The sequence below is a fragment of the Netta rufina genome (genome assembly GCF_964035555.1).
Source record: "Netta rufina genome assembly, chromosome: 18".
Taxonomy (NCBI): Eukaryota; Metazoa; Chordata; class Aves; order Anseriformes; family Anatidae; genus Netta; species Netta rufina.
In genome coordinates, this window is record NC_140142.1 from 11,871,375 (window position 1) to 11,885,762 (window position 14,388).

Here is a 14,388-nt window from a genome sequence, read left to right on the forward strand (position 1 = left end):
GATTGACTGAAGGCATAGCTCCAGGCATCTGCAATTAAAACGCACAAGTCAGCAGACAAAAAAATACTATTTGTAGTAGTACTGAGGACTAGTCTTGTCAGAATTTCTCCATTAAATGGTAAGCAAGACCGCTGTGAGTTGTATGCATTATCTACACTTCAAAGATAACCCCGACTCACCCCCCAAAATCTACTTTATGAAACTTAGGAATTTTTATCTCAGCTGAGCTTAAGTTGACAAGTTCTAATATAAGCTCAGGTCTGCAAATTCTAAGGGGATAATACCACAAAGTCTTACGATCACATGTGTGCTGTGTTTTCTCAGTATTTCACCTGAATTAGGAACACAATAAACACTCCCGAATACATCGTAGGTGAGAAATTCTCGATGGAGCAAATCTATGTTTCAAGCAATCCATTTGTTTTAGAAAAGAACATCTCAGAAGGTTTAACAGGTTCAACTCGGCAAGTGGAATCATCAAGTTTCAGTCCGTTTTCTTTAGATTCATTAACTAACCTAATAGCACCATTTAGTGAATCTCTTTTTGGCAGCTCATGCTGGGATCTTCCTTTGTCAGCATTCTGACAGGAAGAATTGGAATGCTGCAATGTACGGACTACCTTTCCAACCAAAATTCCATTAGAGGACATTGCATTGCATTTCAAATTCCTTTGAAATAAGCCCTTTGACTCCTCCTCAGATTTTCCTGAAGATTCTGCACCATAAGGGACTGTGTTATCAGAGCTGAGTTTAGGATTTTCATTCACTGTTGGCTCCACAAAAATTTCATCAGAAACTTTTTTGTTTGTTTGCATTTGCTTCATTTGCATTACCGAATTTGTAATTGTGGATGAAGGAACAGCCTGGTAGAGATCTTCATCCTCCACAGCACTGCTAAGAAAGTCAGGCTGTGACACAGTCTGACGAGCAGGCAATTTATTGTGAATACTGATGGTGATCTTCTGTTTTCTTGACGTATCAGTCATTGAAGGCCTGGTAATTGCCTGGTTTTGAACACAGGCCATTGGTGGTGCTGAAGATGGCCTTTTTAGGGTGACACCAGTGGTCTTTGCGTCCTCTTTTATGGATCCATTTCCATTTAAACGGCTTGAATTCTGTATTTAAAAAGAAGAAATTGCAAGATGGATTAACGCAAACACTGCATGTAACATTTTGAAACACAAAACTCTCCTACTGAGTGTTTCTACAAATGGTCTTAACACCTAAAAAGAAAAACACGCTGCCCTTTAAGGATAAATGCAAGTCCAATAAGCGTATTCAATTCCTGCTTTTGGTTTACTGCAGATTGGTATCAAATTAACATCATCTTTGAAAACCAGCCAAGCAACTTAACATTACCTGCTGCTATTCCCAAATATATTTATTTTCCCCTTTGAACATACCCTGAAAAGCCTGAAGTAATCGTTCTGGTGCTCAGGAATAAGACAATGAGTTTTCCCTGTCTTAGCTAAAGTGACGATGATAGGAAAAACAAGTCCTCTTTTAAATGATTTGAGGATTAGTACACTCTGCTTAAATAGTCAAAGAGCGTAGCTCTCTGTGCTTTAGAAAGCTGTCTTGGAGCTATAAAGTAATGGAGTCGCATGGCTGCACAATTTAGCAGTAACCACTGTTTGAATGACTCTGGCTGTAGCATGAGGGCTGTGAAGAAAGCTGCGGCGTGGGAAGGAAAACAAAACTAAGATGCCGAAAACCAAACAAAAAACCCCACACCAAACCCCAAACCCACTAGCAGTTTGGTGCCGTTATCTGCCCTCCCGCTTCCCTGAATTACCTTAATCATATGAGGAAGAAGTCGTGGTCCCATAAATCCAGCCTGCTTACTATTAGCCCCCTGCTGACCCGGAGGGAATGAACAGGGATAAGATGGTGCTGGCAAGTAAAACGCACGTTCTCCAAGTGTCAAATCATAGCGCCTTCAGAAAAGAGCAGTGATCATAGTTTAGTTTTTCTTTCAGCCTACTCTTGGATTAAATCCCATCCTATCATTTTAGAGGAACAGCTCATACGATATGGAAGCCTTCTCTACAGAAGGCTTCGCCAAGACTACAGACTGAAAAGTAGAGAACAGTCTTCCTACTAAGACTATCACTTGCACAGCAAGAATTCATTCTTACACCACAGATGACCTTCATTTCTCTCCTTCTCTAAATTAGCCAGCTACAGATAACACATAGATAGCAATTTACACAAGTGCTGCAGTTTAAGGCCAAGCAACAAAAGATAATAAACGACACAGAGAATTTCAGGTTAGACAGAACTGAATTAGACAAATAATAATCTTCTCCTGGGATAGCAAGAAAAACACTTGCAAAACAGAAAAATATCAATAACAGGAAAGTAAATCTCTTCTGAACACATTTTAAGATTTGTTATTACCTGATATAAAAAAGTACGTAAGCTTGCTGACCAAGAACTCTTTTAATGTCAGTACGCACTACTTTAGCATCATTCATCTGATACCAAAGTCCATTACCAGCCTGCAAATAAAGACAACGATTTCTTTAGGTGAATTGCACGTTTTCCAATTGAAATCACGGATAGGAACAAAATACACACATGTCAAATAAAAATATAATGAAATCTTTTTCCCTAGAAACAGTAGCTGCTAGTCATGCTTTAATTGGTTTGCCAGCACAACCTTTACCCTGTTAGAAATGCTGTTGACTTCTACCTTTACATAGCATATATAGTGTCCTGAGTGACAGCTGACACCGTGATGTACCAGCACCGCATATAAGGCATAGAGCAGTGGTTCTCCCATTGACTGCGACATGTAGGCTCTCAGGTCCAAATACTCCGGATATTTCACCTCCTAAAGAGACACCAAGAAGATAGAAAAATTATCCCAGAGTACTTCGTGGACTAGCCGGAGAAAAACACTTCCAAAAAACACAGACTAGAATTTATTTCTAGAATATATTTCTAGAATATATTTCTTGATTCACTACAAATAAGTCTTCCCATAAACAACGGTTAAGACTAGAAGTTGCAGAGAACTGTTTCCTGATGAATCAGCCTTCTCAGAGGAAAGCATATGCTTCTTGTCAAGCGGGAACTTTATTGATATTAAGAGAAAGAATAAGCCATAGTCGTTAGTCTACAATTATTGTCTGAAAATATTAACAACTTTCAGCTTTGGGGGATGTCCCATTACACAATGATATAGTTGCATTACAGTGGTAAATATACCTTGTTGATCTTTCCACCTGTGAAATCTGCAAATCTTTTCAGTGATATTGTGAGAACCTTGGAAGAACGGTGTATGGTAAATCTCTTGGACGCAGGAACCATCTTTTTACACCTTAAAAACAAGCAGAGATAAGTGTTTGAAGGCATCTTCTTTTTTCGCCCCCAAAACAAACTCCTTTTAATGTCTCACGCATGCCTATGCTATTTGAGTGACTTGCATAATAGGTTGGTCTTTTTTCTTTTCATAAACCCACGCACTGCGTGTCAGGTTTGTTAATACACAGAAGAAGGTAAATTTTCCCAACAACTCAGAGCATAGGGGGAACAGGAATCTCTCACGAAAGGGTATTACCAGGTTGGATGGCAAGGTACCATTTCTTGGTCTACAAAAGTGGCTATTTGAACTCCAGTCCTGGATACATTCTTTCAGCTTTCAAGGGAAATACAAATACTGAAAGCGGAACGAGAGAGCCTTGGTCCCCAGGACTAGAAATTGCAAATAATCTCCAACATAGGTCGACTATCAACATCAAAAATACAACAGAAGCACATGGTCATTCTACAGGAGGGAGACATTTAACAGTAGGAAGTCTTCATGTACTGAGCTTGTCTGGAAAGACACTGAAACCATCTGCCATCCTTTGAAACAAAATAGTTCAGTTTGACACATTGCCCGCTCCAAGGTAGGACCTACGGTGTAAGCAGTGAAAATTAGCCACTAGCCCAGAGAACAACGGAAACTGGGCAGTTTACATCAAGAAAAGTACTGTCGAGAGCTAATAAATAGAAAGAACAAAAGTAGCTCTTTTTGAATTCTGATGGCAAAATACAAGCCAGAGAATTGCAAACCCATAGGGAATGCCTATGAACAAGACTTCCCCCCTCCAAAGAAACAAAAATCCAAGTCTTTTATAAACTTCCACAAAACTTGTAAGTAGATCCAAAGTTTAGAGGTAGTCCAACAGAGTCATGCAACATAGAAAACTGACGTCAAAATCTTACTCGCTACATTTATAGCAATTCTCTCCATCCAGCTCTTCAGGTTTCACAAAGAGTTCCAGAGCTCTGCTAACAGATGAAACCGCCTAGAGCAGTGAGAAAGAAGAGCGTAAAGTCACCGTAATTCAGAATTCCACAGACATACTAGTAGTTTATAAGAGAATCTTACTAACATACTCAAGCGATCTACTGTGAAGAAGGAGGCAGAAAGAGCATGCTCAGCATTGACCTCACCTGGAAGGCATTTGACTTTGGAACAAATACTTTTCCAGTAGCCTAGACAGCATCTATAATGTGCTTTGTCATCAATACTGGGGACAAATTCATCAGTCTAACAATTAGATGTATATTCAGGTAGAACAACAAAGAAGTATGACAGCATTATAATTTTTGCAGAAAGAGAATTCTTTCCCCTTAAACCCAATGCAAATGTGGAGACTATTTACATGGGTTCCACGGAAGGACAAAGTCCAATCCACTTCCTTAGCACCACCAAGCTCTTATGTTTTAACATTATATGTGGTTTGGTTTTTTAAGTTAAACAAGTTTAATTTAGAAAGTCATGCATGTACTTAAACATCATGAATTATATTTAGAAAACATCTTACCTTTATATCCAAAGTGATATCAAGAAATGCCTCATACGTATCCGAAACTGCTTTGCAATTCAAGCACTTCACTGGAAGCAAAATATAAATGCTTAACATTATGTGAAGGAGACTAACTGTCCAAATTCAAGTTGTTGACAGATACTACTTTAGACAAACTACAGACTGCTTTACTACCGACAAAAGACACAGATCAGTTCTAAGGACAGGAATATTTTTTCAAGTACCTCTCGATCTTAGAAATCCTCCAAATATTTGATGAATGATGGTGGTAGCTTGAGAAGATCTGTCCAATCTGGAAATAAATTATAATCAGACCTCAGAAGATTTAAGGCACAGAGTTAACTCTTCAAAGAGTTTGATGAAAACCAAGGATGATGTAGACTTTCGTTGCTGATAGTAAATAAGGCACTAAAAGGTGCTAGAGATCATTTCTGAGAGTAAATAAAGGACTAGAAGGTGCTAGAGAATGTATGAAAGTGAACTTGTTTATGCTTACTCGGTGCTTCCGTTCAAGCACGCTTCCTGCATAGCATCAACAGTATAGCGCAAGAACTCGTGTGCGTCTTCTTGACTGCCAAAACGGAAATGTTGTCCTATTCCTAAATAAGAAGATGATAGTATTGACCTCATTTAAAAATGAAATCGTTCTTGTATTTCTAAAATCTCTCTTCATTTGAGTGTTAAAACCACTTAGACACATCAAATGATTATTTGAAGATTACAAGCTATCGAAAAGAAACACATCTGAAGCCACTTACGACTGAGATTACTGATAACATGCGTAGGCTCGATGGCATCAACAGTGCAACGCAGGGCCTGGTTAATGTGAGTCTCCATCGTGCACATCATGCAAAAATCTTGTTCACGACCTGAAGAGTGAAAGAACAAAGCATCCCAGTCCAGCGAAATATCCACAACTACAAACATCTAAGTACAATTTAAACTATAGATACAATATCCACTCTCCTTGCTACATTCTATTCTCCCAAGATGCCAATGTCCCAACAGTCTTGTAACATTTCATTTCACACAACTTTACAGAATAAAAATATCCACTAAGCCTGTATTCAAATGCATGTTGTGATGAGAAATCTAAAAGACTACTGCAAAGTCGCAGTTGTAAAGGCTGACAGGAATGTGAACTCCACAGGCTGCAAAATGTATTACTCTCTAAAATTACTACTAAATGCATTACTGTCCAATGCACTTCATTATTCCCATGAAGCAATAAATGATCCTTTAATAAACAAACAAACAAACAATCAAATAAATAACTAAATAAATAAACCATGGTGCATTAATTGCACTCCATATGCTATTCGGAGCCCACTGCTAATACAGTGCTCAAAGCCAGCTTCTACAGGTAAAATCAGGCAAATAAGCTTATCTCACAGAATCACTGCTGTTCTTTCACCTTCAGAGCTATCCAACAGATTCAAAATACTGTTAGAAAGTACTCACATGACTGGCTGTGCTCAAGAGAAAGCATGTAATTGGCAAGTGGGGGTGTGTAGGTCAAACACTGTAGAGTAGCATTAAGAAAACATGTGTTGCCAAGATTGTACAGGCCAACTCCAACACTTTGTGTTTCTCGCCAATCCATACAAATCTTCTCAGGTGGAAAAAGAATGCTCTGTGGCGGAGCAATTCCATCATTAACGACTGCAAGAAAGTTAAATTTAAAAAGAGATCTTGTTTGTTTGTTTCTAAGAAAGGTATTTAAAAAAATACTATTCTGCAGGAGCACCTACAGGGGCTAGCTACAATCCAAACCAGAAAAACTTATTGCAGACAGCTTTAATACCACCAAATTCAAATTGGCTGGTCAACACAATGTTTTGGGAAAAAAAAAAAAAAAAAAAAAAAACAACTTTAGTCAACCATTTTAATTTTTCTAAGGCAAGGCTAACTGCCATTCTGTTTGTAGCACCTAATGCCAAGTTCCTCTCCATCTATAATCTTTAACCTGATTAACTCAACTACTGTTTTTTTCCTTATTATAACTTAAACCACAAACTTAGACTTGAAATTATATGGTAAAAACGTAAAAACTAGGAACTAGGAATGACAGTACCCCTACAGATACCAGATCTTTTCCTGAGCAATGTTATCATTCAAAAAACCTGTGAAAAATGGAAGCTGTGAATAGCAACAATCAAACACTTTTCTTTGCAAAACAGAAAAGACATGGAGGAATCTGTGCATTACAAAAAGCTCCCCATATTTCTCTGTTGACTGTAAATATATCAAAATTAATTTCTGTAACATCAGTCACTTCAGTTGCCTTAGGGGATTCACTTTTGAAGTCTTTGTTCACAGTAGTCCCCTTCTCTATCAGTGCAACAAGTAAGAACTGCATTTTCTACTTTTGCTTTGAAGACAATGGAGGCAGGATAAAACGCACACTTACTTAGATCTCTTGGGGCAAAAGCCTTAGATTTTTCAGATGATCTACAGTAAATAGCACCTCCATGTCCTTGGGCCACAGAGACTTGGCTTGAATCTTCTGCAGGCACTATCCGGCCCCAGTTGGCGGTGCGTGACATCAGTATTTTAGTACTTGGTTTCTTGGATTTGCCAGACCGCCTTGAAGAGGGCTTTTTAGGCTTTGAAGATTTGGGCTTCTTAGCTACGGTCATTGTTCACATCTGCAACAGAGACAGAAGTTCTGGTTGACGTAAGAATATCAAGAAGCATTCCAAGAAGAAAAGAGTAACAGAAGTCCTGTCACTTAATCTCAAAGAAACAGCCTTAAGAACTAAATCGCTGGTATGAATGATTTAAAAAGAATCCCCAAACTAAACACACAAAGTGAAAATTTCCATCTAAACTCTATCAGTATTACTTTTCGCTTCTGCAGAACTAGTGGCTGATGCCATTTCTTTCCCTTCCGTAGGATTTTAATCCATTACAACTCTGGAGTCTTTTTAATGTAAAAATGTAGAAGACATTCTCTGAGGGGAATCAGTTATTTATTGATTTCCGGAGTTGCGCAATTATCTGTTAATTAGTACCTATGATCTAATAGATAATTGTTGCAATTATCTATTGCTGGCATTAGTAACGGAACACTATTACTTCACTGCCTGCGTTTTTCTGTTTCGTCTGCACAAAGGTACCCAGAACTCACTGCTACTTTTCTTCTGTCTTTCCAGGGCTCGCCCTCTACCTCACTGTCTACTGCACCAGTCATGAGGGGTTTGTTGTGATTCTATAATGAGCCTAGCTTTTAAATACACCTTTTCTGGGCGTCACTTGGTGATGGCAAGTTAATTTGTGAGGGCTCCTCAGTCTACATCATGCGGTTGCTTTTTCCAGGTGAAAAAGCGGAGCCGTAAGTGGCAGTACACTAAAGCCCTGGCACGTTGAGATCCAAGAGGAGAGATGTTTGGCCCTCCTTTTCACTCCTGGGAACCATATACCTCAAAACCCACAGAGGATGGGCTATATCTCAGAGAAATCTTGGGAAAGGAGAGCATGAAGAGCATGTTTGCAAATTTATTTCTCCCTGGGCTTCTTCTGCTTCTCCAAGAAAGACGAGTTTGAATATAACTTTGGCAGCAGTACTTCTGGTGTTTTACTCCTACCACATTTAAAACTCCTACGACAAACTGAAAAGTTAGACTAAAAAGCAGCTCTTTCCGTTCTCCTTTCTAAAGTTGCACGTTTTCCTCATGCAAAACAACAGGGGAATGTAAGCTAGAAATGGAAATGCTGAATGTAAAACAAAACAAAACAAACCTCAGCCCTCCAGGACAAAAGCCAATAACTGCTACAAAGTCCTTTTTAAAATGCTGATTAGGTTTCAAGGTGATACCGCTTTAAATAAGCGTAGTTGTCTGTCCATAGGCAGAAGCTGAATAATGACAGGATGAACTTCTATACTTCATGTTTTGTTACTGTCTTACTGTAGCACACAGGGACTTGTTACCTTTAGGGAAACCACTAACCTCATGGAGGGTTTAAAACATAAGCTAGTTTGTTATACCAAAATGACGGAGAGAACAAAGCATAAAGTGCTTTCAGATTTCTAGCACGCCTTGATTGCTGTCCATTAAACTTCAGACACGTTAAACAAAACACAGTAAATAAGAAAACTCCTAGTCCCACAGCTGGCAAATTGTGTGCAGAGGTTGAAATTAGAACTTTTTTGCCCTGATGTTTTACATTTAAAATTGATTTTAAATCCATTCTATACACACTTTCCATTCCTGAAAAAACAATACGCAAACCTGACAAATGCATTTACATGAGAAATGAAGTCGTCCTTGTCCGATTGGAAGACTAAGGTGACAGCTCCTGGGCTCAGGGATAAGCTCTGATCTTCACCAGTGACAGCTCCTTTTTTAGGATTGAAAGGGAAAATGTTTCAGCAACACATTGGAAACATACTTAAGGGACAAGAAACAAAATCAAGACTGCAGTGAGAAGGAGAACAGAAAAACAATACTGGGGGGAAAGGAAAGGAAAGGAAAGGAAAGGAAAGGAAAGGAAAGGAAAGGAAAGGAAAGGAAAGGAAAGGAAAGGAAAGGAAAGGAAAGGAAAGGAAAGGAAAGGAAAGGAAAGGAAAGGAAAGGAAAGGAAAGGAAAGGAAAGGAAAGGAAAGGAAAGGAAAGGAAAGGAAAGGAAAGGAAAGGAAAGGAAAGGAAAGGAAAGGAAAGGAAAGGAAAGGAAAGAAGAAAAAAAGAAAAAAAGAAAAAAAGAAAAAAAGAAAAAAAGAAAAAAAGAAAAAAAGAAAAAAAGAAAAAAAGGGAAGGGAAGGGAAGGGAAGGGAAGGGAAGGGAAGGGAAGGGAAGGGAAGGGAAGGGAAGGGAAGGGAAGGGAAGGGAAGGGAAGGGAAGGGAAGGGAAGGGAAGGGAAGGGAAGGGAAGGGAAGGGAAGGGAAGGGAAGGGAAGGGAAGGGAAGGGAAGGGAAGGGAAGGGAAGACCTTGATCTTTATACTGACCAATGAGATAAGCCTTACACATTTTTAAGTTTATTTTTGACAACTGATTGAGGTGTTACCAGGTATTAAGTACGATTCAAGAGCAAATATTAACACTAGAAAGAAGAAATCCGATCCACCACCACTGTTTCAAAATACATCCATTTCTCATTTGGAGATGACGTCTCTCTGGCAAGATAGTAGAAAAACTGTAAATACCGATAGAGCTTCCTCTCCCGATGTTCCATATACATACCGATGCTGTTCCTACACCTACGCTCTGAGCATAAATTTATGTTGACATGAGTGACAAGAGAGGGTGTTACTCCTCTCTTTGTTTGCCTTGAGAGACACACCTCTTGTCCATTGAAAAGTAAATTCAAGATTCCAGATCAGTTAAGACAGTTGCTATCCCCCCATTCAGAGTTCTGCAGCAGCACTGTTCAGATGTGTTTAGCAGTCTCTTTAGAAAATGTTATCACTTAGGACCTGCTTCTCAGTAGGTCCACGTTTGGCCTCCGCTTAGCAGAGAGTCAATCCCAGCTTAAGCTTTCGTACAAGAGCCCCTTCACGAAACGGAGTTGAACCCTGACATAACTGAGTTGAACCTTTAACCTTGAAGCTTCCTTAAAGAAGAAAGCAGCACCCAGGCCAGGAAATAGAAATTAATCGTCACTTTACCCTGAAACGCAGTGGGCTATTCTGTGCTGGCAGGATTGCTGCCGGGCTGGCCGACGAGGCGGCGGGCAGCTCCCCGGGGCCACAGGGCCTGGCACAGGGAGCCGCCGGGGGTCTCCAAGGTCCGGGAACAGCAGCAACAGCGGCAACAGCAGGGACAGAGGGGACAGCAGCAACAGCAGCAGCCACCTCAGCCGGGGCCGTCTCCACAACCGCCACAACGGCCTCAGAACACCACCGAACTTGGAGCTCCAGCGTGACGCCTTTTGAACCTGGCCGCGCTGCTCACGGCTAAAACCAGAGCATTTCCTCCGGCGTGTGTTTACTGTCGGTGCTGGATCGGCCTGCCGGGAGGGCTTTGGGGTTGGGGTTTCCCTCCCGCCGCCGCCGCGGGCAGGCCCCGTGCGCAAGGGGTCCGCGCTGGGGAGCAGCATCTCACCCACGGCGAGAGACCGAGGGCACGACATGAAAAAGCCCCGACACGAAAAAGCCCTGACATGCGGCCGAGGCGGCGGGGAGACGGCTCTGAGGGAGCTGCCACTTCACCCCGCCGTCCTCCCCTCCCGGGCCGCCCCGCCGAGCCCCGTGCGCCTCAGGTGCTGCGCTGAGGGGGTGGCTGGCTACTGAGACAGCTGCCCAGGGCACTGCTCATGGCACCGAGCCTGACGGAGGTCAACAAGTGTTGAACAATGCTCTCAGACATCGGGTCTCAGTTTGGGGTGGTCCTGTGTGGAGCCACGAGTTGGACTTGGTGATTATTGGGAGTCCTTTCCACCTTGGGATGTTCTCTGATTCTAGGTCAGCAATCCAGTAGCTGATGAGAAGTGTGGAGTCATTCAAAGGGAAGAGACAGCACAACACTTCTCGTTTGCAGAAGCGGCTATTTGTTAACCAAACCGATGATTCCTTTGCTTCTAGAGCAACTAACAGCAGGGATCCGCTTTACAATGGAGGGAAAAGAGTCGTTGGCATGTCATGTGAAGTAAGCTTCAAATCCCAGAGGATGATTTTGTTGGAACTTTATTCAGCTGAAAACACGGAAGCCTTGCTTCTGCTTGTTTTAGTTACAGCTCCAGTTTACTTTGGCTGGGAGGGAAGGCATTCCAGGCTAATGTGCTGTACCTGTTCCTTCAGCTCATTGTCCATAAACGGAGGAGCAAACGAAATCAGTTTAATCTCCATTAAATGCAGCAGACAAAGCGGAGTAGAGGGCGATCTAGCACTTAATTTTTCCTGTAAGCAGGAAACCCAGAACTCAACAACAGTTTTCAAATCTTGTCCTGCAGTAAATGACCAGCTGAGTGAAGCCTGCATTTAGAGGATGTGCTCCTACAGTAAATGGAAATAGCTTTTCCTCTTCACAAGTGCAACTGAGTGGTGGACTGGCAGCTACGTGGTTAACTAGTTGTGCCAAAGGGGTTGTGTTGAATGCACAGAAAAATATGCAGGTCCCAACAGTAAAGGGTTGTCTGTAGGCATGACACTGAGTACAGATGTTGTCCGCAGGTTCGTGCAGAGTGCACCGCGCCAATAAGCACCCAGAGTCGGAATGCACACGAAGGTCTTTTAATTGTATAATTACTTATAGAACTCTGCAGAGTCAGGTACTTGGCCATCTTTCGCAAAGCAAGCACACCTCTGACTCGAATCACCGTCATTTATACACAGGAAACTTGTGAAAACTCTCTCTTTGGCTCCTTTGGATTGGTTATTACAGCTCACCTAACTTATCTCCACTGAGCTTGTGCATTACAGAGGAATACCGGGGGGGAGGGGGAACAGGAGAGGGGGGACACACACCGAATCCCACATTAGCATAGATTAGCATTTTAACAGGTGTGATTTTTAATGTGCTAATGACACTTAATGAGAAAAAGGTTACTATAGGTCAGTCTGGAGCTGGTGTTCTCCTTCCTGTTTTTTCCCTTTTAGCCCTTCTCTTCCTTGCTGCTGCTAGCTCAAGGCTACCTGTCTCTCTCCTTCTTTCTCAGCTAAAAGACTGCACAAGCTACAGGCCTCCCTATTTGCTTCAACATTTCCTTGTTTTTGTTTTTGTTTTTTTTTCCCAGCTTTGGGACGACACAGGTGTGGTTTGATATTTGCCAGTATAGCTAAAACTCACGCCAGTCTGCTCACGCACAATAAGTAGTAAGATTTAAGGACTGGTTTCATCGGCTTCTTCCATACTAACATCCTTCTTGTGTTTTAGATATGCTGTAGTTAAATCAACACTAAGTTACTACTTGTGGAGTAATTGCCTTAAGCGACTAGGCATCATAAGCACACCTCCATCCCAAAAGCTACCCGCCTCCAAGGTGCAACCACCCCTCACTGAGCACGCCCTCGGAATTTCTCAGAGCCTGTACCTTTAAACGCAAGTGAGATCATTTCTACCAAGCACAACCAAGATATGCATGACTAGAGTCACTCAAGCTCCACCTTAAAGATAGAAAATAATATCACTTGCTTTAAGAGAAAGGGGATGTTAGGGAAGATACTATCAGGAAGGATTCCTTCTGACATCACTCGACAGGCTGAGCCTCTCACTCCCCCACCCCCACTCCATTGGGACGCCGTGGGGTAAGATCTGAACGCTTGCTTATACCAGGCGTCTCTGTGGAATCTTAGAAATCTCTAGAGTTTTGATGCTTTTTAATGTCTTAATACCTAGGCTGTGTACCTGTGCATTTCATGCATGCTAGCTTGCTTTTGCAGACGGTGAATTTATCACTGACAATCCAAAGAACCTGTGTACCTGTCGCCGTAAGAAATTGCACTTAATTGCATTCTTCCTAGCTGTGAGAGTTCTCCTTGAATGCGACTAGAGCGAGGCCGTACTGCGTTGTTGGTGAATCCGTGACCGTGATAGTTCAGCACCCTGAATCCGACGGGACCCATGACGGTCAATCGGCTACACCCCTTAACGCGACACTACTAGAGGAAGAAGATGACAGGGCTTGCATGCACTGCATTCGGCTTTGCATGTGAAAACACCCCCAAATAATTTCACGTGCATTTAACGTTTTTAAAGGGAAAAAAACAGGAAGGTGTAGTCTCTCTGTAAGCTACAGCCCTACATAGTTAAGGCATCAGCATTCATTCCTTTGCTTGATAGCAAAGTATGAACATACAGAAGAGTTAAATATTTTCTTTGCATTCTTAAAGGCGATTTTTCAGACTTGGGCTTCAGTTGTTGGAGTTGAAGAGATCAGTAGACATCCTTACTTTTACGTTAAGACCAAAATCTTTATCTAAGATTGTGTTATCTAACGCAACTAAACTCCCACCCCCACATGTTTTTTTTGTAACTTCGCAATGATCTTGCTGCAGTCCCACTCTGATGGTCTTTCAGTAACATGCAAACTGCCGTGGCAGATTCTGTTACAGTGCTTTTCTATTGACAGTGTGCATAACACTCAAGGTAAAGCCCCTCATTTCGCAGTGGGGACATAAAGTGTTTCTTTGGACCCTGCTGCTTCTGTTAGTACTCATTTTTTCACAAACTTGTTGAACCTGAGCCGTGCCTACTGAGCCAACGAATGCTTTGATGACACAGTATTTTGTCAAAGCAGTTTTGCTTCTTGGAGCTACAGAAGCAGCTCTGGCGACGTGATAGGGAATTGTGCTGCATTGGCAAAACCAGACATAGCTACAGACTTACAACACTTGCTAACTCGATCTATTTCAAATCTCATTTTAACTTTAAAGGACAATCAGTTTTGTGGCTCCTGTCTTACTAATTTGCCTTGTTTTGCATGGAAGGGCAGCCTGTGAATGTTTTGCTTTATTGCATGCTTCAAAAAAAGGCTGAGGAAGAGACTGGAGGAACCTTTTCTATTCTATGGACTTTCCCCCGAGAGTGTGGAATTGCAGGCTACTTGGATGAATGTTCGAATGTGAGTAAGGGAGCAGACCTCAGCCAAAGGAGGTGGAATCCTTGCTTAATAGTATCAGTGTGGGGA

General features: G+C 41.7%; 1 protein-coding gene across 1 annotated transcript; it reads right to left on the bottom strand.

Moving 5' to 3' along the window:
• Positions 1 to 398: 398 nt before the first annotated feature.
• On the bottom strand, positions 399 to 7,462 carry LOC311216495 (ubiquitin carboxyl-terminal hydrolase 42-like; the record flags this gene model as incomplete). Its single annotated transcript, XM_084298022.1, has 12 exons — positions 399 to 1,115; positions 1,796 to 1,937; positions 2,401 to 2,501; positions 2,696 to 2,836; positions 3,214 to 3,325; positions 4,216 to 4,298; positions 4,821 to 4,891; positions 5,048 to 5,115; positions 5,320 to 5,422; positions 5,582 to 5,692; positions 6,285 to 6,485; positions 7,234 to 7,462. The coding sequence occupies 12 exons, from the start codon at positions 7,460 to 7,462 to the stop codon at positions 399 to 401; spliced, it is 2,079 nt and encodes a 692-aa protein (XP_084154148.1).
• Positions 7,463 to 14,388: the final 6,926 nt, after the last annotated feature.